The sequence below is a fragment of the Poecilia formosa genome, unplaced genomic scaffold (genome assembly GCF_000485575.1).
Source record: "Poecilia formosa unplaced genomic scaffold, Poecilia_formosa-5.1.2 Scaffold51, whole genome shotgun sequence".
NCBI classification, from domain to species: Eukaryota; Metazoa; Chordata; class Actinopteri; order Cyprinodontiformes; family Poeciliidae; genus Poecilia; species Poecilia formosa.
The window spans coordinates 143,138-167,315 of NW_006799990.1; the positions used below are offsets into that span (position 1 = coordinate 143,138).

General features: G+C 39.3%; 1 protein-coding gene across 1 annotated transcript in view; it reads left to right on the top strand.

The window, feature by feature from the left end:
• Positions 1-24,178, top strand: part of LOC103138444 (leucine-rich repeat-containing protein 16B-like) — a 116,812-nt gene that overhangs the window by 24,752 nt on the left and 67,882 nt on the right. The window contains exons 4-12 of the mRNA XM_016671783.1: positions 77-136; positions 219-340; positions 3,371-3,465; positions 3,838-3,908; positions 5,291-5,364; positions 14,340-14,415; positions 17,624-17,712; positions 20,480-20,574; positions 23,326-23,412. Of these exons, the coding sequence (XP_016527269.1) occupies positions 77-136; positions 219-340; positions 3,371-3,465; positions 3,838-3,908; positions 5,291-5,364; positions 14,340-14,415; positions 17,624-17,712; positions 20,480-20,574; positions 23,326-23,412 (769 nt within the window). The remainder of the gene's footprint in view (positions 1-76; positions 137-218; positions 341-3,370; positions 3,466-3,837; positions 3,909-5,290; positions 5,365-14,339; positions 14,416-17,623; positions 17,713-20,479; positions 20,575-23,325; positions 23,413-24,178) is intronic.

The following is a 24,178-nucleotide window of genomic DNA, read 5'->3' on the forward strand; positions in this document are numbered from 1 at the left end:
TTCTTAAAAAATGTGCATACATAATGGACATCACTGAAAACCAAAGTGATAGTTTGTTCCCGTTTTCTTTTTTCAGGTGGAAGTCACTTTCAACTTTTTGGAAATCAGAGCAATGAACACCTATCCAGACTTCCAGGTCAGAAGCTCACCTGTGTGTGAACCATACAGTAAGTGTAACTTGTTACAGAAAGAAAAACTGATCTCGTGTTTATATGCAGGTGGTCATCGATACAGACAAGACCACCTTCTCGCTACGCCTTCAGACGCAGGAGCAGCTGGATCATGTGGTCAACCACATCAACTATGCCCTCTCCCGTGTCTTTAACAACTCAATTTATGCGTAAGTCTTGAAAGAGAAAAAATGAATTTTTAGTGTTTTTTTTTGTTTGTTTTTTTTTTGTCTTCCGAGACAAACACTCGCCTTCGTGTCGGCGAGCCGACATCGTCGTATCGTTTTCTTCTTTAGCCGTTAGATTTGTTTTTATCGGCGCTGTAATTTGCAGCGGCTTTATTTCTGCCTCGGTACACTTTAGGACTCGGCAGCAGTTGCTGTTTTTAAAGAGGTTCATGTGTGGAAGATGAAGCAGCCGTAAAACCCACCGGCAGTGACTTAGCAGCAAACCCTCTCTCTACACGCAGGAAGCCGTTCTTGAACTGGCCTCTTGTCCTGAGTGGATTGTCTTTTGTTTAAGTCTGATTTATTTTAGGATTCTCAGTCTTTGATGTTCCTGACTTCGTCCTGCTTGTTGGCGCGCTCAGGGCCGCGATGCCACGTCCATCCAGTTCCACGCACTTTAACGGCTGTTTTTCATCCGGCTCCCGTCAGATGCTCGCTTCCAGCGAGCACATTTAAAGACACTAAAGAGCGGAGAGAACAGAGGGGGAGATGATGATGTGGGTTTGATTGCACAGCCGTGTCACTGATTGGTTCTGCTGCGCCGAAGTGGAAAACGCAGGTGGTGTAAAAATAACTCGCGCCCGATGATGATTGTGGTGATAAGGTAAGGATTAAGGTCGCGAATGTGGTCAGGTGTGTGCGGTTTGTTGACAAACAGGATTAAGCGTGGTGTGTGCTGAATTCAGCAGCATGATGTAATTCTTTCATAAAACAAAAAGGAAGCAGATGCAACCAAACATCATGTGCAGTACAGTAAAAGCATTCTTACTTTTTTTTAAAATCGCATTTGGTGGCATTATGATCGCAAGCTACAAAGTGTTTTTTTGACATTTTCAAAAAAATAGTGCATGATTGTGAGAAAAAGGGGAAATGGATGGAGCAAAGTCTATTCACAGCAACCAGAATAAAAAATCTATTTATAGAAGATTTAAATTAGTCAATTAAAATCTCAGAATAAGAAAAAAAAAAATCTCCATCTGCATCGACTGCTTGCTCTGGCAGGCCAAATTTATACCATTCTTGAATTGACCTTTCAGGTAAGATAAGGTAATTTTATTTATGTAGCACATTTTCAACAACAAGACTGAAGTTCCAGGTGGTTTACACGAATTAGAAGGAAATGCAAACAAAACAACAAACCAAAAGAAAGACAAAAATATTAGTGAGTTATAAAACTAAATATTGGTTTTTCCTTTTTTAAAAAACCCCCCAAAAGATTATTCAATGAGTCCTAAATGGCACCACACACATGGTGTTGTTAAAGCAGATTCGGTATATCACATGGTAGTCTAAGTTCAGACCTGAATCCATTCGGGGAATCCTTAGAAAGACGTGGCAATTGATGGCCTCAGGCGTTCTCCATCCAAACTAACAGAGCTTTCGCTATTTTGCACAGAAGAATGAGCAAAAACTTCACTTACTTAGATGTTCGAACCCCAAAAACCTGCTGCTGGAACTACAGAAAAAGGCGATTTTAAAGTATTGACTGAAGAGGCGTTCGTGCAGACACACACCGCACTTTTCAGATTTTAATCTGTAAAAACATTTGAAAACCCTTGTATCCTGTTGCTTCATAACTTGGCTCTACATTTTGTTGGTCCATCACCCAAAATCTCAATACGATATTTTGAAGATTGTTTGTACAATGTGGCAATGTGAAAATGTTTTAGGCATGTTGTGCTTTTGCAAGGCTCTGGATGTTAATTTTCTCCAGAATCCAACCTATTTTCATTTGTGCAAAAATAAAAGTCATGTTCTCTCCAGTACAGTATGGTGTGTTTGATGTATTTAGTTGGTTTAAAATCCCAGTTTCTCACAGATCTCTGCATACTGAATGTCAGTTTTCAGGAAAGAAACAATAGTATCAGAAGTATTTTCTGTTAGGTTGCCAACCAGCGTCTCAGGAATCAAATTCTCCTTTTTGCTTTTTATTTATTCATGACCAGTGCACAATGTCATAATCAGCTTTGACTTTGTAGAAGCTATTGATGCATCTCTGACTTAAGTATCTATAATGAACAAAAATGAGCCTGCTGCAAATGAGCCTCTTCCCCAGTGCAAACAGGGCTCTGTAATAACCTTAAAAAAATATTACAGAATTTAGCCGTGTAGGTTTGTGTAGTTTTGTTAAAGTGCTCTCTTTGTGCGCTTGTGTAACTCAGCCAGAAAGGAGAAATGCATTATTGTTATTATTGCTAATAGCAGAAGCCTGCCCGGCAATAAACAGGTGGGCTGCGCCGAAGCTTGAAAGCCGCCTTGTGCCTTTGAAAAGGGGAAAAAAAACAGGAGTCGTTTGCAGAGCGGTCTGCTCGTTTTGTCCGACCTGAAACTAAATCCGCAAGACTTTAATTCGCAGCTCCTGTTGGGAGCGATCTGTGTCAGCTTAGATGTGCCTGAAGCGCTGTGGGTGTTTTACGAACCGTTGGATTGATTACCGCTAAAACTGATTTCAGTGATTTGTTAATTTGCAATGATTTTTAGTTTTTGTTATTGGCTTTTTAGCTGTTTAACTATTAACACTTTTGATTAGTCAGCCCTGTTTCTAACTGTTTGACAGACTGCGGCAAGGGGATACCTAGTCGGATCTTTACTGTGAAATACAGCCCAAAACCTGTGGGAAAATAGTTTTTAGATTGAATTACTCGTCACTTGCTAAATTAAATCTAATGCCACGAAAAGGAAGATTGAATCCGGGTGAAACAGCTGAAACGTTGGCAAAGAAAAAATGAAGATATTTGTAAGGGAGAAACTATTTATTATAACTGCAATTACCACATTTCTTCACGCCAACACATGGCTGCAGGACAGTAACCAAGTGAAACACCTACTTAAAATCTGCTTGTTTTTTTATTTTTTATTTTCTTTTTCCACTGCAGGTATTAAACATTAAGCTGCAGCATAGCTCGACATGCAGGCCTGTAGATTTGTGTGCGGCTGAACACATTTTTTTTTTTTCCGTTTTCTTTTTTTCAGTCCTCCGATTTGCCGAGCGGAGGGAGACGTGCCTGATGGCAGCCATAAGTTTTCACCCAACTCTGAATCGTCGTTGGAGCCTCCTAAGACCTGTGGTTAGTTCTGCACACACAGGCCCACGTAACTGGAGATCAACAATGACTGCAATTGAGAGTCCATTTCCCCGCTCTGACAGTTACACCATAAAAAAAAAAAAACAACCTTTTTAGGACTTGGCTGAAAGTGGGTGAGAAGCCCGAATTATTCTTCTTTCTTTTGCTTGTAATCTTCTTAATCTACATGAAGAGCTCTTTGAAGATCTTCTTGTGGTCTTTCATCTCACCGTACCGCAGCCTAACTCAGTCTCTCACATTCTGACGTTAACTTTAATGCACCTCATCTCTTTTTAAGCTTCAGATTTCTATTTAACTTCTTCTTGTATTGCACCTCGTCTGTTTGTGATTTGTGGACGCATCTCGTCATTTCAGGCGGTTTTTCTGAGACGTACGCTGCCCTTTGCGACTACAATGGGATTGGCTGCAAAGAAGAAGTCCAGTGGGTGAGAAGGACATGTTGTTGCTAATTCGATTCCTTTTTGATACGATCAATATTGATGGAATAGATGCACCTCAGTGAGTTAGGATATCACCAAAATGTGGACGTATTCATGTTATTGGCTAATCAGTGTAATATTGAAACTCGTATAGGTTGGTTATACATGAAGTGATGCTTTTGATGTTTTTGTTTCTCAGAAACTTTAAGTGTTATGTTTATTTGTGTTGGTCAGTTTAACCTTTCCATACACGGGTCATAAAAAGAAAAAGAGCACAAAATCTTGAAAAAAAAGAGACAAAACTAGTACAGAAACAGACATGTAGTATTTAAATACACAAAGTGTAGACTGAAAAATAAGCTTATTTTCTAATATTATGTAATATCTTTCACTTTTTAAACGCGCAGCATCATCCAAATCAGATCAACCCAATCTTTCCTGTATATTTTTATATTTTCCTCCTAGGAATTTCAGCCGAGTCTGAAGTCAAACTTGTAAGAAAAGAAACAAATAATCATAATCAAATCTTATTGTATTTGTTAAAACAATTTATTAAAAATAATTTGCTAATTTAAAAAGTAAAAAACAGTTTCAATCTCTCACAACTATCATTCCACACATTACCATTGTATTTAATATTAACTGCATAAGACCAAGGATTTCTAATGTAGATATGCTTTATCATAACATCATGTTATTTTGTTCATCACAACATCCTCTGCCAGGAGAATAAACAACTAAAGGGTCACTACTAAAGAAGCTGGGTGTTCAGAGATCTGCATCCATGAATATTAATAGAAAGTTGAGTGAAAGGAAAACATGATAGAAAACGGTGCAGAAGAAACAGGGTTTACTGTGTCCGGTTTAAACCTGTTTAAGAAGTTTTAGGAAATTTTTCTTCTTACTTCCAATAAACGGAACAAAAAAGAAAAAAAGCTGATCTGCTTAGTGCTCCAAACTTCTCCCTGAAAGTACATTTTGTATTTCATTTGGAAATAAATACTCCAGAGTCTGTGTGTGTGTGGGTGGAGGAGGGAGGGGAGAGTGAAAAGGAACAAAATCAATGCTGCTTGAGGTCCAGTTCAAGATTTTGAGAACTTCCTGCTTCTCTTGACTGACAACCTTTGCTGAGATGCAGATTTCTTTTTTTTCTTTTCTCACTGGGACTTGGAGCCTGCCCAACGACTGATTTAATGACCGTGGTAAAATTGTGTTTGATTGGTCAGAAAACTGCTCTAGGCACTCAAAATGAAAATGAAAAACTAGAGAGAACACTGCAGTGGAGCTGAGGGAATAATAATAATAATGAATGCATATATCTCAATTACCCTGTTCTCAAAGTTTTTTTTTTTTTTTTTTAACTTTTGTTTGCTTCTCTGTCGTTTCAGGATGTTGACACGATCTATCACTCTCAGGACAACCGGGAGTTCAACCTGCTGGACTTCAGCCACCTCGACAGCAGGTGACACACTTATCCAAACTTTGAAAAACCTCCAGACTCGTTAAGGCTCGTTAAGGCTCGCCGGCGTCTGCTGCTGCTTTCAAAGACCGCCGTCAGGTCGAGCCAAACTCTTCGGCTGCGGCGCCACACCGCTCTAGCACATCGAGCTTGACGTGTTGCACCGAAATCAGGCCAAAGGCATGAATAAATGAAGGTTGTTTACAGCCCCACCAAGGGCCATTTAGCAACCGGAGGAAAATAACAAACACACATTTGATACTTGTCAGTTCTGCTGCGGTCCATATCTGGCTGACATCTGTGGGTTGCACACGACTGCCTGGTTTTTCCTTCTTTTTTTTTCGTTCTTTCTCTCCTCTCTGATTCACACATTCAGCCATGTCTTTGTCAGTACAGAGACGCAGCTGAATGAGTCGGTGTAAAAGTGATTAACCATCAAGGTCACAGATGGTGAGAGATTTGCTAATATTTCTTAACTGCTTCAGAATGTCTCATTTAATGCTTAAATGAGAAATCCTGACGTTCTTCAAAAAGCCTTTCATCAGCGCGATGCGTTACGCGCTGGATCTGAATTAAGAAAACATCCAATGTTTTGAGCAGTAATTGCTTACCAAATTAAATGAGACTTGGAACTAAGTTGTGGCGAAGTGGTTGAGTTCGGCTGTTAACTCCACTTAACTTTGAACTGAGAAATTTGCAATTGGATATTTGTAGATGGCCTGGGTTTTGCAGAAACTGCTCATGAACTCGGTTCTCACAATTTTCACACGTTGTAATCTGAGGAGTGTGGCATGCAAGCCAAATTTCACTGCAGTTACTGCTCCAGGTCTCCTGAGTTGCCTTAAAAAGGTTTGCACGTCTTTTAACCTCCTCAAGGCGTCTCAATGGCTACGATTACACGGTAGATGTTGACGCTCAACTCTGATTCTCTTGCTGAAATACGATTTTTTGTTGCGTTTTTTTTTTTTTTTTTGCGTGGTCGATCATGCTACTAATTAAATGCAGTTACACATAATCAGACTTGTGGGTGAACAATTTGTGACTCCAAAGTGACCCACAAGCGCAGAAAAATAACTTAGACGTGATAATGGAGCGATTTTTGAAGCAGTTGTCGAGCAGTGGGAGCCGACAGTATTGTCAGAAGATCAGAAGACGAAGGAAGCTAAGAAAAAAAAAATGAAGGTACAATGGATAGTGATGACATTTTGTGAAGCTTTGACTGCAACGTCTGCAGAGAGGTCTGTCGGGATACGACTTTATCTGACAAAAGTTGGATGAAAAGTGACATGACCGTTCTGACTTCAGCCGCTTGGAAAACGATCTGATAAAAATCCGATTTAGCGCCACATTTGGAAGTGGTACAAATCAGATTTCTTTTCTTTTTTTCTTTTTTTTTCTTTTTTTATGAATAACGTTGAATGTGGCAGCAGAACCGTGTATCTGCTTGGTTTGGTCTACTCCAGCCTTGGTCTTTAAAAACAATCCCTGCTCCTGTTCGCCCCGTCAGGAAGCTTCATTTGGTCTGATATCTGTCCAGTCGTGTCCTCATCAGACACTGACTCTGAATTTGCAAATAGAGAGGGAGGACTCGTTTTTTTTTTTGTTTTTGTTTTTTTGGTTCTTTTTGTTTGAAAGCCAGCCATAGGCACCTACTATTCATTTTAATTACTCCTGCAACACTATTTAGTCGTTTTCCCTTTTATACTCATGAACATACCATGTCATGCCTATGCACAAAACCTTTCCATATCACCATATTTCTGTGTTGTTGGGTATTCCAAAGCGGTCAGGTGATCAAAAAAATCTCAGATAATTTAATTTTATATTAGTTTTGAAAGATATACCACAATATTATAAAGTAAGTTTGTAACAAGCAATGTACTTATAACCCACATATCAAAAAGTGAACCTCTAAAACCCAAAATTGATCAGTTTTTTCTTGCAGTGTTCTCAAACTACTTTCTAAACGCCAAGATTATATTTGGAGTAGCATACAAGTTGGTACTCTGCACGATTTGCGTTTTAACCATTTCTTTTTTTTGACCTCTTGATATTTAGCTTAAAGGTCAACTACATAGACTCAAACACTAGTTCTATATTCCATGAAATAATCACTCTTCAATATATTATTAATGTTTTACTTCAGCAGCAGCAGTGTAACCTTTTTGGTCCATACCAAGATAAAAGCTGCTGTTTGTCCACATTATTGGATAGAAATAAGCTTCCCTGAAACACGGTTTCATTTGACCCCAAATGTCTGCAAAGATTTTGAAGTATTAACTAGAGATGTGCCGATCAGGTTTTTTCCTGCCGATTCCGATTCCGGTCACCCATGAAGGCCGATCACATAATATATATACATATATTTTATCATAAACACTACCGGTTACATTATGTGGAAAAAAACCCCATGAATTCGCCTTAATTTAGACAAAAATGTGTTTTTAATAACTTTTTCCAAGAAATAAAACAAAACAGGCATTGTGCAAATTGTACTGCTATAGTAATACTATCTTTAACAGACTGATAACATATGAAGGCTCTGAAGAGGCTAAATAATGCAAAGAGTCAAAATAAAACCTCTCAACATTGCCAAAAAATTCAAGTATAAAACTTAACATTCAAAGGCAAAAACAGGTTCCATTACAATAAACAATCCAGAGTTACTGAATGAAAACTTCCTGTTAGCATGGCGGCTAGCTGATTACTGCTAGTTCTGATTGGCTGTTTCTGATTGAGCGGAGTAATTATGCAGGACAGGGAGGAGATCGATTATTTTTTTAGAGATTATCTGTCTCATGTTAGGACAGTGAAAGTTTTAATACGTATGTAAAATTTATTTTTGTTAAGTTAGATGCTGCAGCTTTAAGCAGGTTCGGTGTGAGAGTCACCACCAGGTGGAGCAGAAGCTCCGTCTGTCAGATATTACTACCTGTAGCGTAGCAGCGGTTCAACAGTGAGAGCAGAACCAGCGTCTGACATCGCAGCTCGAAGACTTAAATAATTTTCCCGGTTATTTGTTTAGCTTTCTGACCGTCATGCTAATCCGGGTGAGTGTTTGTAGCTGTGCGCTGCTTTACCTGCTAGCTGATCGTCTTTTTTTTACTGCAGTGAGCCTCGATGTAGCCAAACTCCGTCAAGTATGGCACTGTTTTTATGCCATACTAGATTCGTCGTGTTGATGCATTTTGACGTGCTTCAATTTTCTGCCGCAACACACAAACTTCCCCATTTACTCAGTGCGTTATAGTTCCACATCGCTTAGGATTTGTTGCTGCCTGTTTGCGCAGTGTGAAGGAAAGAGGAGACCAGCTGCACAGGCAGGCTGCGAAATGAGAAGCAGCCTGGTCTGCCGATCGGTTTGTGTGATCGGCAACAAGAGACCGTGATCGGCGATCACTGATCATACACTTTTTTACGGAAATTGGCCGATTATGATCGGTGGCCGATCGATCGGCACACCTCTAGTATTAACCAAAAATATTCCCAAATAATCCTCCCATTGCAGACTTATTGTGTGGTTTAAAAAGTATGATAATTAAAGATAATAATACCAATGTTCCGGCTGTGACTCAGTAATTTTGACAGAAATGGTTGAGGGTAAAGATCACGGCATGGCATTTAAAACTGAACTCGAGTTTTCTCGAGCGCCATCGAACAAAGTGGTTCACATTTTTTTCTGAAGTCGGGTCACAAAGCAAACTGACAGTAAACTTCCTAGGATGTCAAATGTAGCTGAGATTTCCGCTGTTGTTTTGTATGAAATCTGTTGGTACATGCCTGAAAACACTAAAATATTATTCATGTGTCCATCTGTTATCTCAACCCTCTCATCCTGGCAGGGGTCGCAGGTAGGTTGGTGTCTACCCCCAGCAGGCTGGGGTATCACTTTTGCTCTAGTATTTTCTGGCTGGACTTTTGTTTTGTGAAACTTCTTTTTTTTTAAATTTATTTATTTTTTTTATTGCGCATCATGGCATTTGGCGCAGAAGCATTTCCCAGATGATGCATGGCGTCTCATCAGCTGTCACTTCACATGACAGTGGAGTATTTTTAATCTAATAAGATCCTGTCTGGGTAAAATATTCAGTGTCAGTCTTTTGTTCAGTCCTTGGCTCCCTTTCTGTCTTGTGCTCTGTTTTGCGTGTTTTTTGTAGATGTTTGGTAATCTTGGAGCACAGAAAGGGGATGATATGCTTGTAAGAGGCAGAATCAAGGAGTTGCACAGCTGCAACGTGCCATGTGCTCACTTCACTCCTTTGTTTTTTTTTGTTTTGTTTTTTTAAATCTCTTGTTTCTTAACTCAGGTTTTTGGGTTAGAGTGTGTATTTTCAAGAATTTTGCTGTTCCTAAAATGATTTGATGGATTATTTTGACTGCTTTTCTCATCCTTATCTTATGTTTTATAAATGTTTTGCCCTGAAAAGCTCTCTTAGACTCGTTTTATTTTCCGTTACATCTGTAGCTGCGTTGCTCCCAGTACATGAAATGCTTTCACAATAACAAGAATGATTTTTTTTCTTATTTTCTATTTTTCATCGTAAGAGTGAAGCCTTGCTTGGATTCTTCTTCTTTTTTTCTCTTTTTTTGTAAAGTCACATTACAAACGCAGCATTCATTCTTTTCAATTGAAGCTGTTTGTGATGAGCCAAAGCAAAGCAGCATATAACGGTAAAAAGGAAAGGTTACACGGTTTTCAACATTTTTAACTGATTTAAATCTGAAAAGTGTGGCATTTGTTTCTGGATTCAACCCCCCTGATTCGGATACTTTAAAGGACGATCTTTGCACATCTAGAAATAGAAATGAAGCTGCTATTCTTTATGAAATAGCTGCTTGGCAAGTTGGCTGGAGTGCAACAAATATTTTTAACACATGTTCTCCAAATAATTTAGGTCTGGGCCATTCTAAGACATAAATATGCTTGGTTCTAAACCATTCCATTAAAGCTATTTAATCTCACCAATCTCGTTTACTGTAATTAAATTACGAACGGGTACAAAATAAATCACATCTGATGATCTGGATTATAATTAGGAGCAAAAGTGACTGAATATATTTCGATGCAAGATTTTTCTACATTCAATGCAAAACTGTGTTACTGTGTATTCTATTAATGCCACTTTACATTTACGTAACTACTTTGTCCCTGGAAAAAAAAAGTATCAATTTGTGATTACAAAATACCAAAATTTGGTCTAGTACAGTGGTGTCCAAACCTTCTGGCATTAGGCACAAAATTGAGTTGAGAGAACTCCAGGACCACTTTCTTTTTTTTTTTAATTAATTTTTATTTATTTATTATTTCTTAGGACTTTTGGTGTTTTTTAAAACCTCTTTGATAACATAGTAAATGGGCAATATCTTAATTAAGCAAAGTAGTCTAATATTTGTAGAAAATGAATCTGTCAGAGTTGATCCAAAATATAAACTGGATTTTGGAAAGTTGCAGCATTAAATAAAAGGTAAATATTTCCCAAAAATTGTTTTAGATTGATTATTTTAATAAATTTTATTATTATTATTTATTTATTTATTTATTTTACACTTGGCAACAAATAGGCAGCGCTTGCTGGTTTTAGCAAACTGTAATCAATGAAAACAGACAAATTGTTAATAAAAGAAAATACTTTGTCTTGTATCTACATAAATAAATGTTTAAGAAGATTTTATTTGTCTGTGAAAATCTTTGGACATCCCTGGTCTAATATGACCAAAATTGTCACCTTGACTACAAGGTGACAACATTTCAAACTAGGACTACCTTTTCAAAAACACTGCAAGCTGATAAACGATAAAGGCAGACATGAAAATACGGTTCTGCAATGAGTCATTGCTTGAAATCGCTGCCTGATTTCGGTTCTTTCTGACATCAGCCCCATTTTCGCAAATTAGTTGAGCCGTATCAGTGAAATGAAGATGTCTGCATCAGATATGCTCTGGTAATTCACAAAAAGCTCAACGTGTCACTGCGCCGCCGCATCAGTGTGTGCCAAACAAGTCCCCATGACAGAGTCAGCAGAGATCACTTCACAGATGCACTCCAGTTCAGCTCCGTGACTGCTGCTGTCGCCTTAGAGACGCATCAGTGGCAGGTCAACGCCAAAACCTCCCCCTCCGCTCCCCACCCCTGATCCCGGCTCTCCTCTCGCTTTACTCATAACATCGAGGCAAAACGGAAACCGCATCAGGGCCGTCTTGGAACCTTTTTTTTCCACTGGAAATAATGTCTTCCTTTTAAGATGCTACTCCCTTAAGCGAAGCGATGTGTCTTTGGGTTGTCAAAGCAAAACTGTTAGGAAATATTCAACTGGCATTTCAAGGCAACTCTTCGTAGGCCCGAGCCTATTTGCAGCGCGCCGCTTTTCCTCTCAACCCCTTTTGTCCTGGCACATTTTCACTCCATCCGTCTCTCTCCCGTCTGATCTCGTCTTGCGTTGCCATGAGTGACGGGGAGATGCTTTTTATTTCCCCGTTGGTTGACGTCCGTCCAAACATTGTCTTTGGTCATTGCTGTTGACTGAAAGGGGACGACTATTTTCTGCCTCTCCCATCTCCTCTTGTTATCCTAAATTTACTTGTTTTGACCCATTTTTCTCCGTTGAGTCAGTCACGGGCCCTACCTGCCACCATTCTGTCTGGCCTCTTGCAGGATGACAACACATTGCAGAGACGGCAGAGCAATGTGATTTTTTTATTTTTTTTTCCCAGTCAAATTTGCATTTGGACGCTTTCATATGTTCTGCTTGTAAAAATGGCTAAGCCTTTCTGTTTCAGGAAAGAGTTTTGGCACCTTCTGACATATCAGACATATCAGTCAGTTCTCTAGTTCTGTCTCTCTCTCTCTCTCTCTCTCTCTCTCTCTCTCTCTCTGTCACTCTCTCTCTCCCTCTCTCTCTCTCTCTCTCTCTTAATGTGCGCCTTAGCACGTACCAACAGATGCAGGTTTCCAGATTGTCATAGCCTGAGGTTATTTGTTGAACAAAATTTCATCTGGACAACAATGTATAACCAGTGGCCTAATTTTGTCACCACTGCGGGCAGTGAGTGATGCTTAAAGTTTTAGATTTTAGTGTTGATTTATAGCAGCATTGAAGCATATCCATGTGTTATCAGATGAGCTATTTCCAGTGAAACCTGCCGACTGCTCTGTCTCTGCAAATTCAGACACCTTTAGATGCATTGTCTTGACATTTGCCAAAAGTTTTTTTTTTCTTTTTTTTTTGCTCTACAAAGAGAAAACCATGTGAAAACTCACTCTGTTGTAATTAATTAACATGGCCCGTTGCCATAAAAAGTTGCAAGCACGTTCATGCGACACGGAAACTTTGATTTCAAGCAGCCTGAGCGTCTTATCTCCGGAGCAACTTCAGAACTGATCGAAACAAAGTTAAGCTGCTGCTGCACTTGCTCTTATCTCGCCTTATAGGTTGGCATATCTAAAACGGAAAGAAATGGTGCTGGTTACTTTTTTCCACTTTTCGGGATGGTATCACCTTTTAGTGTTTTTTTTTTTAATATATTAATATTATCATAATTTCATTTTCCAAACCGTTGTGTCTGACTGCCCTCAAATGGGTTAAATCAAACATATCTGAGGGAATATTTGCTGCACATAGAGACGGGAACTGCAAAATAATAAAATACGATGAGAAAAGGAGCGATGGGGACTTTCGCTCCCCAACTTTATGCAGGATGCACGCTAATTTTCATCTTGTACATTTGAAACCTAACAAATACGGCGGTGCGAAGCCAAGGCTGTCAGACCTAACCACTGACCAGCACTCCCTTAGGTAAGTATCACAGCTTGTCGTCACTTTGTAAAGCTGCCGGAGAGACTTTCACTTCTTGCTCCAGAGCATTTTGTGCATCATTTCCAACCACTGCCTCTTCAGTTCAGTGAGTTTATAGGCTGTTCTCTCTTTACTACACCTCTGAATCCGTCCGTTTCGGAAGGGCTTTGTGTGAGTCATAGCTTCTGCAGAGGCTCGCAAAGATCCCTCTCGCTTCTCGAGCTGGTTCAGTTGAATTTGTTTGATTAGTTTGTAGAAAACGATCTCTGTCAATGGTGCGTTCTCTGTCGACGTGTACAGTGCGAGTCGCCACGCCCCTTGGCTCAGTGAGAGGTCAGTTACATGTCCCGCTGTCGGTATGATTCAGCGCTGATGACGGATCTTGACATGCGCTCCATCTGTTCGGGCACAAACACGGACTCAGCTGTTAGTCACAATGGACTGGTATGACGGTTGCGCTTGGTAATGAAACGGGAACGCAGCCTGTAGCTGATTTTATTTTCCAAGAGCAGCAGGGATATCTGAAATTCTGTGCCTACTGGACCCTTCCTGACTAGATTAACCTTTTCTCCCTCTCTATTACTCTTTTATTCTTCCTCCCTATCGCTGCATCTTTCTCCCTTCCAGTCTGTGGGCTTCTTCTTCTTTTTCTTCGTGCCTTCGCCGTATGTTGGCTACCTGTTTGTCAGATGATGTATAGCGGGTGCAGAGGCAGCACGGTTCTAGTTGGACCTTGGAGAATTCGACAACCCTCCCTCTCCGTTCCTTTCCTCCCTCTCAATCGCGCGAACCTGTGCTCTCGGTACAGATTCGTCTACGGACCAGTATTTGAGGTCTGTAGCCGGATTCAAAATGTGGCTTTAATGAATAATCCACTGACCCATCCATCGATCTCCCTCATCTCCCTTTTTTTCTTGTTCTTTTTTTTTTTTTCATGTCCCCTCCACGGTGGAGCTGCAGTATCAGTCATCTTTAGGAAAGCAACCCCGCCCGGGGTGTTCTCCCTGTCACAATGACAAACTGCTCTTTTTACCAAACGGAGAGCAAAGTAAAAGTTTGCCCCAACATAATGGGAATTTATAGATGGTTGACATAAAATGTTTTTGAGCAGATGGCGTTGGTTAATTTAAACATTTGAATTTTCTATCTAATTTGTGTGTGTTTGTGTGTGTTTGTTTCTTCCAGGGACTTGGCAGTGATTGTGGCATCCATTGCTTACAACACCTGGTTCACCAAGCTGTACTGCAAAGACATGAGAATAGTAATGAAAATTAATTTTTTTTCTTCATATATTTATCCATTCCAAACCTTTGTACCAGATGCTGTGATTACCTGGCCTAGACTTATTAGATACTTATCGCTGGCATTATTAATAATTTTATTAATCATTTGATTTTTGGTTTTCACTGTATAATTGAACAAATAACAAAACAACAACATAGAAATATTTCTAAAAACAAGAATTACATAAAACAATTTTAAGTCATTTCAGATTTTCTCTTTTCTACTCAAGGCCAAAATTATACATACGGGCTTAAATATGTACATGCAGCCCACTAATATTTGGGTGGGGGTTTTCAGAGGCTTCAATTCAATTTCAAATCCAGTTTTAATATGTCAAGTTTATTTGTGTAGCACATTTCAGCAACAAGGCAGTTGCATCATGAAAACATCAGGCACTCATCAATTATGAAACAAGCAACAAACCTGAGCTCCAGGGAGCCGGTGTAAGGACCTTAGGACGGGGGAGATGTGCTCCATCTTCCTGGTTTAGTGAAAATGCGACCAGCAGTGTGTTCTGGATCAGTTGCAGCTGTCTGGCTGTTTTTAAGTGAAGACATTGTTGCAGTAATCAGGGCGACTAAAGATAAACATATTGACGAGTTTCTCTAAATCTTGTTGCGACATTCGTCTTCTATGCCTGGAAATGTTCTTCAGGTGACAGAAGGCCGACTTTGTTGTTGTCTTTATGTGGCTCTGAATGTTCAGGTCTGAGTCCGTCACCACACCCAGATTCTGGGCCTGATCGCTCTTTTCTAGCTGCAATAGCTAAAACTACGCTGGAATGTTCCTCTTTAGGCCCAAAGATGATAACTTCAGTTTTGTTTCTGTTCAGCTGGAGAACGTTAAGTTAATCCTTGTATTTTGTTATTTCATCCATCTTATCTAATGCAACAGTTTTACTGCTGGTAAAACAGACCCTTAGCATGATGCTACCACCACCATGCTGGATAGTAGGTGTTTGTTTAAAAGCCTGATTAAAACTTCACATATTCTTCTTGTCATTGTAGCCAAACAGCTCAACCTTTGTCTTGTTTGACCAACTTTTCTCCAGAAGGCATCTGTATTGTACAAGTGAGTCAATGAAAATGTCATTTGAGCTTGAACGTGTCAATTTTAGAGTAGCGCCTTCTTTCTTTCTGCACAAACTCTCAGAGTCCACTCTGAACAGTGGCTCTGGCGTTTTGGCAGCTTTCCGGTTGAACATCCACAGTTCCTTTTATCTGAAGGTGACAGACTGGATTTAATGGCTGAAACTGGGGCACAATAGGTAGTTCCAACATAATCACAATCACACATTAAAACTGGTTTTGGAATTACTAAAGCAGGTTGGAACTCGACCCATCTCTAGTCCAATCAAAAGTTGGTGGGTTAGCCTTAAAAGGCAGGTCTTTGTAAGGAAAACAGACAATTTAAATTCATTTTCCAGTTTTGCCAAGAAAAGTGATGAACCATCCAGCAAGAAACATGTCGGTTCTGACAAAAAGTGTGTGATCAAAGTATATTTCCTAAGGATCTGTCCAGGAGACTGCATTGTGTCAAATACAAACTTTGGTGCAGATGGGTAAATAATGTTAGTATTTCTGAGGAATAGAGCCTGGCCTGTTAGTTTAAGTAAGATAAAATTTTGATGCGGCAGCCTACAAGGACATTTTGGACAATTTCATGCTTTTAACTTTATGGAAACAGTTTGGAGAAACCTAGAGCACAAAACAATGTCCATGAAGACGTGGATGATTAGGTTTGGGGTGGAAGAACTGGACTGGTCTGCAAATCCAAGACCTCACAAAACACATTCTGTGTGAATTAGAGTTGAGACTGTGAGCCACTGCTTCACGTCCAACATTGGTGTTTGACCTCACTGTTGCAATTACTCAGAGTTGCATGTAAGCTTCTGATCTGAATTGATTTTTCTCCTCCAGCCAACGTTTAATTGCTGTGTGGGTGACTCATATCAAAATGTTTGCATAAAATCATGAATTATGTGTCATTGATGCTGTCCTAGTTAATACACACACCAACCTGAGCCGCTCATTAAGATTTTTTTTACACACCTGACGCTCAAAGTCGAAGCCATCGCTGCGTTTCGTAACTGTGATTTACACATCAAAGTTGAGGCATCGCATTGAGCTATTTTTAGTAAGAAGCTGAAAAATCTACATAATGCAACTGTTTTGCAGTAAGCGAAGCGGTACCGATGTATCACGTTAGAAAATGCATTCGTGCACAACGGTTGGTTATTAAGACCATTCGAGGAAGGAAGATTCAATTTGAAAAGCAAAGGCTGAAGAGGACAGTGCTGCGCGTTCCAGCTGACTCACTAAGTCTTTATTAATTATTTATAGTGCTCATGGTTTTGGGTTCATACTGAGAGTTGCTTTAATTTCATACGTTTGCCATAAAATTTTAACTGATTAGACGACCAAAACTCTGCTTTTCTTGTTCTTTAACTTCTCCTCTGGAATTGACATTTTTAACTTGACCATTTTTAACTTTTAACTTAACGAAATAGCTCAAATAGTTTTATTTAAAGTTTTGGTAAAGATGAAATGAATTGCATTTTGATTTTGCTGCATATTAATTTCTACTATAATTCTCCATATATTGGTGCTTGACATATCTCAGTTTCAGCTCTTTAGGTTGCGAGGAATAAATTTCTGTAATAAATAAAAAGCAATAGTTGTCTGGAAGGGGATGCAAATGCAATTAGTTTTTAACTTTTCAGATTTTATTTTCGCTTAAATCAGAGGTTCCCAAACTGTGGGGCGCGACCCCTAGGTGGCCAGCAGATGAAATAACAAAATGGCCGTGCCATTGCAGGGGGTCGCAGGAAGCGGTATGGATGAATGGAGGAAAAAAAAAAAAAAACGATGAAGGCTGTGCGTGCTGGGAGGGGCATTTGAATTTGACACACATCGTATAACCGGAAGTCCGCGCCCCCCCTGCTCACACACATTGTTCAACTAGACAGCAGGAGTCTAACTCTCCCGATTTGTAATCCATAGGGGGGGGGCCCAGAAAATGTTTGGAAACCACTGGCTTAAATGAATGTACATTATGGAGATAAATCACTCCCGTCACACTAGTTTCTGTATGTGCATCAAGGCCGACTAGGTTTTATTTATTTATTTATTTTTTTCCCCACCAGAAAACCTCAGCCACAGATTTTGCTTTGCATTTTTCAACAGGGGTCAGAGGTGGTGGACCAGATTCTGCACACGGTCAGCAAGTCCAACAGTCTGGAGGAGCTCACGCTGGAGAACGCCGGACTTAAAGCGTAGGTTTCCACTTCCCTGAAAAATGACCAGCCTACCCTGTCACCTCTTTTAGCTGACTCCAATTTAATCTCTTCTATTTTCTCTCGCACCTTTACCACTGAATCACTCCTTCACCCCTTCTTTTCCCCCCTGTTCTTTTACTCAAGCCTTTCTCTCTTTCCTCTTTTATCCCCTCTTGTCTCGCCTCACTCTCTTCCTTTTCTTTGATGGCCTGACCTTTCCAGTCTCGCCTCTTCTCCCTCTTCCCCGTCGCTCACCTCCATTCAGCCTCAGTCTTTCATCCAGCAAAGCTCCGTTAAAGCCTCCTGTCTGTCTTTTGACGGCGAATGCAGTGTTTATCTGCCGAAATCACTGAGAAATCACGAGCAATAGCTGGCAGGACCATCCACCTGCGGGGCAATGCTGCTAAGACTTAGCAGGGCATTTTTCTTATTTAGCATTAATTGAGATGAATTTGCTGCCTCAGGGAGAAATAATTTACAGCCTCATAAAGGTGCAGGGTTTTATATTTTCCTGGCAGTGACGCTCTGAGTGGGAAAGGCAACCGACTTTGTGCAGTAGAAGTGCACCAAAAACACTCCTGTCCTCAACAAACAACAACAACAAAAAAAGATATTTTCAATTGAATAGTGAAATTATATGTTGCATATAAAGTCACGCACTAGCATCCTGAATTTAGTTTAATTTGGGAGTTGAAAAAGGTATTAAATGAGAAATGCAACACAAGTAGTGCTCATAGTTCATTTCTATCTTTTTTTTTTTTTAAATCTTAGACAAGTTAAACCTTTGCTTTAGCAAAAATAAATCCAATTACACTACCTCAGTCATGCCACATAAACAATAAGCAAAACTGAATTTGTATTCCAGATGACACCAATACGTTTCCATCCACATCTTTAAAAATGCCTAAAGATTTAGGGTTGCTGTGAGTCACTGGATGAATATTTGGTGGCATAACCCCATGTTTCTGAGAGCCGCTTCATATCTGTGTTGCATGGAGATGGCTGACTTCTGGCGCCTTTGATTGGACAACATTCCACAGTTCCTCCATTTCTGAGATTATCCTCAGAAGCAGCATGTGTGAAGTCATTCCTACTAGTTTTCTATTGGGTTAAGGTCTGGGTATTGGGCTGGTCACTCCATAACATTACACTTTGAACCCAAGGATTTTGCTCACTCACTGGCCAGTTTGAGGCCATTTTCTTGTTGACTCGCCCTTTTCAAAAGCATTTTGCAAACATGGCCTCTTCTTGATGGATTCCAGCTGATCCCCAGTCCACAAAATGCAATAAATAGGCTCAACAACACTGTATGAAAAACATCCCTATGGCTTGTTGCTGCTTGCAGGTTGTCTCTAAAACCCAGAATGAATTTTCATCAGCACAGACAGACCGTCTGCACAGCATCGCATGAGATTAAATAAAACCACGCAGCCATGTTTTGCAAAGCGCTTCAATACATTCCATATCAATGGCAGTGATGCCCATGTCTATTATGAATGGCCCCTCCAAGTGGTATTGAATCTTTTGACAAATCAAGTACCCACCTAAAAGAATCAAATTACCTACATCAGACCAAATGTTTGGATGCAAGATCAAACTGATCCTTAAAGACATGCTTAATATGTTCACTTCACCATAATATCAGCTATTGCATAAATATTCATGTGTCAGAACACAGATCTTTCTTGCTTTGCTTTTTTTTTTCTTTGTCAACGTGACCTCCTCTGACTTTAACAGCAGCATTGCAAACATAAATATGCAAACTATTGCTCTCAGGTTGTGCAAATTTTCTCAGACCTAAAACAAAGCCCCTTTTTGTCAACAGTCAGCGATGCTCTGGCAACATTAATGCTTACCTAAAGGTGAACTGAGGACATTATGCTTAGCATTGACAGAAAAGAGTGTGATGCGCATCCCGGAATCCTCCAAATTCACGCCGGATTTTAAGGCATAGCGAAAAGGAATTGGAAGTTGCTTCCAAACTTGTGTGGTTTGCAATGCACGCTTCAGATCGCACATCCAGTGGCGTCTTGCTGCTTAAATTTCTGTGGTGCAAAAATTAGCATAATAGACTCTTGAATGGTTATAGGAGTTTTTATATGTTTTATTTTATTATTTCGACTTGCCTGGAAGTTTTTTTTTTTTTAAGCCCATATTGTATAATTGATTTGTTATGGCACTTGGGGATAAACGATCTATACAAAAGTGTTGGCAAACAACAACCATGAATGAGCATTAGTATTCACTCCGAGTTCAGTCTTTGGCCAGCAGACAAATATAACTTCCAGTGACATCCGTCCTTTAAGCTCTGTGAGAAATGTTTGATCCTTCGATTGCCATGCTTTCACCGTTTTGAAAGTTTCAACCTAATTCCCGTTTTTGGCTCGATCTAAGTTTTGTTTGTATTTACCGAAGTGATTCAAACTGGGACTAAATGGGGACAGTAATCCCTCCGCAGGTGGGTCAATACGAGAAATGCCAGCGACAAAAGTGGGAATTGTTTTAACGGATACTTGTTTGAGGAGAAATGTTTAAAATAACAGAGTTGACAGCCATGCTCACCTTTTCCGTATTTTAGATAAGATAGATTTTTAGACATGAAGAAGTGCTAGTGTTAAAACCACTTTATTACAAATGCTTTGACCTTGTGGATGTGGGGGAAAAAGTGACCTCAGAAGTTCAGCTTAATTCAGTTGCTGAAAGCAGGAGGGAACCCACTGCTTTTCCAGGGAATTCAATTTCCTGTTTCTCCTGTTCTCTCCAGGGATTTTCCACAGAAGATGGCGTCGGCTTTATCAGAGAACCCAGCCTCCGTGATTCACTCCCTCAATCTGGCTCATAACACACTTGACAACCAAGGTAGCGACTCAGTGAACTCATTCTCCCTCCCACTGACTCCTCTCTGCGGGCACATCCTATTGTTCTTTGACTATTACTTGAGCAAAGCTTTTGTTTGCTTTCAAAGAACCCTGAATCAATCACTGTCCTTGCAGCTCCCTCACTCTTGGCGATCCTCCCATACACCTTTCATTGTGTTTGATTATCTGCGCTTCTCATGATAAAAGGCTCTTTCTTTTTCCTTTTGTCGTCACAACTGAAACTTTTTTTATTTTTTATTTTTTTACGTGTAGAAATAAATTGCTATCTTATGGTGCATACACAAGTGATGAAGACAAAGGGGTAGGACATATGGGAAAATGATCCTATTCAGATTATTTTTTTATTTTTTACCACAACACTGTGAGCATCACCAAAAAATCCCAACTCCTTAAATAAAAGCATAAACAAAGTCATAGCACACTTTTAAAAGGTGTTAATGTGTTTCTGCCATTTTACCAGCATGTATAAAGCCCAACTAATATATAATAATTAGGCACCAGGCGATTATGACATTCTAATTTTATGACAGTCTTGAGTAAAAATACCACTACAAGATGGTGTTAACGAGAACATTTAAAGCAAAAATGCATAATATAATTTTATAACAATACTAAATGTTGATCATTAAATTTATGTTCAATCAGTCAAGTTTTTTTGTATAGCATATTTCAGCAACAAGGCAGTTCAAAGTCCTTTACATCATAAAAACATAAAAATAGACATGAAAACAACGAAGTCATCAATTAAACCAGGAACAAACATTACATTCTGTCGAGTGCCATCATCATAATCATCAGTGCGCTTTTGAATATGTTGGTCAATCTTCCACTTAACTGTAAACATGTGGGGCTTTTGGCTTGATTTAAAGGAAATCAGTGTTTCAGCTCTTTTGCAGTTTTCTGGAAATCTGTTCCAGATTTTGTTCCCGAAGCTGAATGCCGTGTCTTCCTGTTTGGTTCTGGTTCTGGGGATGCAGAATAGTTTTTTTTTATATATCTATGCCTTTATTAACTGTTATTTTGACACAACTTTAAAATTAGCCCCATATTTTATAAACTCATGACAGCGACACGCTAAAGAAATGTGTTTATTTTAGCTAACATTTTAAAGTCAGAGGTCAACCTGAAAATGTAATAAAATTTGAAGTCAGCCCTCTAAGAGATTTTTGTGTAATTGCTCTTATAGCAAGTATTCTTATTTCTCTAGCATAAAAACTAAAATGAACACATATAAATAAAACACTGAGGATTGTTGACAGTGTTTTGAAGCACCCCCCAAAACAATTCTCTTTGCTCTCTGTTTTTTTTTTTTTTTTTTAGCACATTATTTTCTTTGGAAATATTCAAAAACACCAGTCTGCACCCTACGCTAATTAAGGTTTTAGCTCATAGACGCGCCATGTTTCACCTACAAACAAGTAAACATGCAAGTGTAGATAATATCATTATTGTAACAAACATTAAGAAGGAAATCAAGCAGGAAGTAAGGGGCGAGTTGACACAGCTGCATAAGCGAGAAAAATCAACGCTTCAGCTGTTCTGTGCTCTGAGCTAGCTAGCTATTAGCTAACAAACCATTTTCTGACTTGTTATGCTAGCAGGTTAAAAGATCCAAGCTAAAACGGTCCAAGTTAACACCACCTGTTAATGTTGTTGTCGTTTTGCTCTGGTTTAATTGACTCGATATTAACGCCAGCGCATTTGACCAATCGTTGCTTTCACGACTCTCCTCATAACGTTGTTTTGTTTAAATGAATTTTGGGAGCCTCTGCCTCGGGTGACCCTGTGATCTCGCTGCCTCGGCTGATCCTCAACCCGTTCTAATCCCTCACAATCTATCATCCTTGTATTGCTTACCCCTACAAGGAGACACTGTTGAGCTTTGTGTTAAGCCAGAGCCAGGCTTTCGCACGCACGCCACCTCCCTCATTAGCTAATTTATGTCCCCACCCCGACACCCTCTCTCCCTCCGTCTGACACTTGTCACTTCCACTTGCCTCAGTGGATTCCTTGCGCTCACACGTATCAGCCTCCCTGGTGTGTCAGCGTGTGTTTATGAGTATTGACAGTGTGCAGGCCTTTTTATTGTGATTACAAATGCAACACAGCAGCAGCCACTAAATAAGATGTATGATCACAAAAAAAAGCTAAGGATCACACAGGAATCCTAAGCATAAAAATAAACAGATTTTTAATAAGGAAGAGGCTTTTATGTGTCCATCGTGATTGCTGTAGATTAAGGGGGAAAAAAAATCAATTGAAACTGCATTACGTAATTTGGCTTAGCACATGGTCTGCGTCTGGCTTCATCCACGGCATGCAGAGGAAAACAGAGATAAAAGTCATTTGGCACTCGCTTGTATGCATGTTTATTTTATTTGATGATTTAAAACATAAATGCACATTTCTCTTTGAAAAATATATTTTTAGCTGACAGTCTTGTCCATCAGTCTTAAGTATTTTTGTGATGCCTTTATTAATTCACCGTTTCTTCCGTATAATCAGATACATAATTGAACTTTCTTTCATTTTTAACTGATTTATGTCAGGTTTTCAACACACGCTACTTGGCATTCCTTTTTTTTTTTTTTTTTCCTGTTTTAAATGTTTAAGGAAATATTTAAATTGAATAAGTCAGCCCTCTCTCTGTGTATTATTAGTCATCGTTTTTAATAAATGGAGGCCCTTTCTCATCTTTTCTCTTTCCCCTCACCTCTCTGTCTTCATCCAGGAGTCTCCAACCTAATTCAACAAGTCTGCCGGCTCAACAAAGGTCTACGACTCCTGAATCTCTCCAAGACGTCTCTCTCCTCCAAGGGTAGGCAGAGCAAGGCCTTGAGCCTAACCTTGTTCACTGGGACATTGCTGAGCTTTCTTAAACGTAATGAGACGTGGCACAAAGTCGAGGGTGGAAGAAAAGGTCTGTTATTGATCTACAGCAATGCCTCAAATACTTTTGGTTTGCCCCTTTTTCGCACAGATCAACAGACCCGTTTTATGCATGACTCATCTTCAAAATGATATTGGGGTCAGAATTATAAGCAGTGTTTATTTATTTATTTTATTTAATGCCTACATGCGATTGTATGCGGTGCCCCAGTTGCTTTTATCCTCAACAATACGACGTCCTCAAACAAAACCGTTGATTCAAAAGGATTATGTGTGTGCGAAAGCAAATCCACATATATTCTTGTTAATAGCCCTCTTTTCTTAGATTATATTTCAAGCCATTTTTTAAATCTTCTATAGCATTTATATGTATATTAATTTGGCATTTATTATCTTCCATAGAAATATGCTAAAGAATGGCTGCAATGATTGTTATGAATAAAAATAACGCACCTTTTTAATGTCATTCATAGTTAAATGAGGGTTTAAGCTGCATTGTAACATAGATATGTCTCTATTTCTGACTTAACAGGCTTTCAGATTAACTATAAGACCAGTTTTTTTTTTCAATGTAAATAAATGACACAAATGCAAGAAATCAAATGAAGGAAGAAGAAACACTTTTTCAAATATTTTTGTGTATTAAACTAGTACATAAGGTATTCCTAAAAATACTTTTGTTTTTATTCATATAT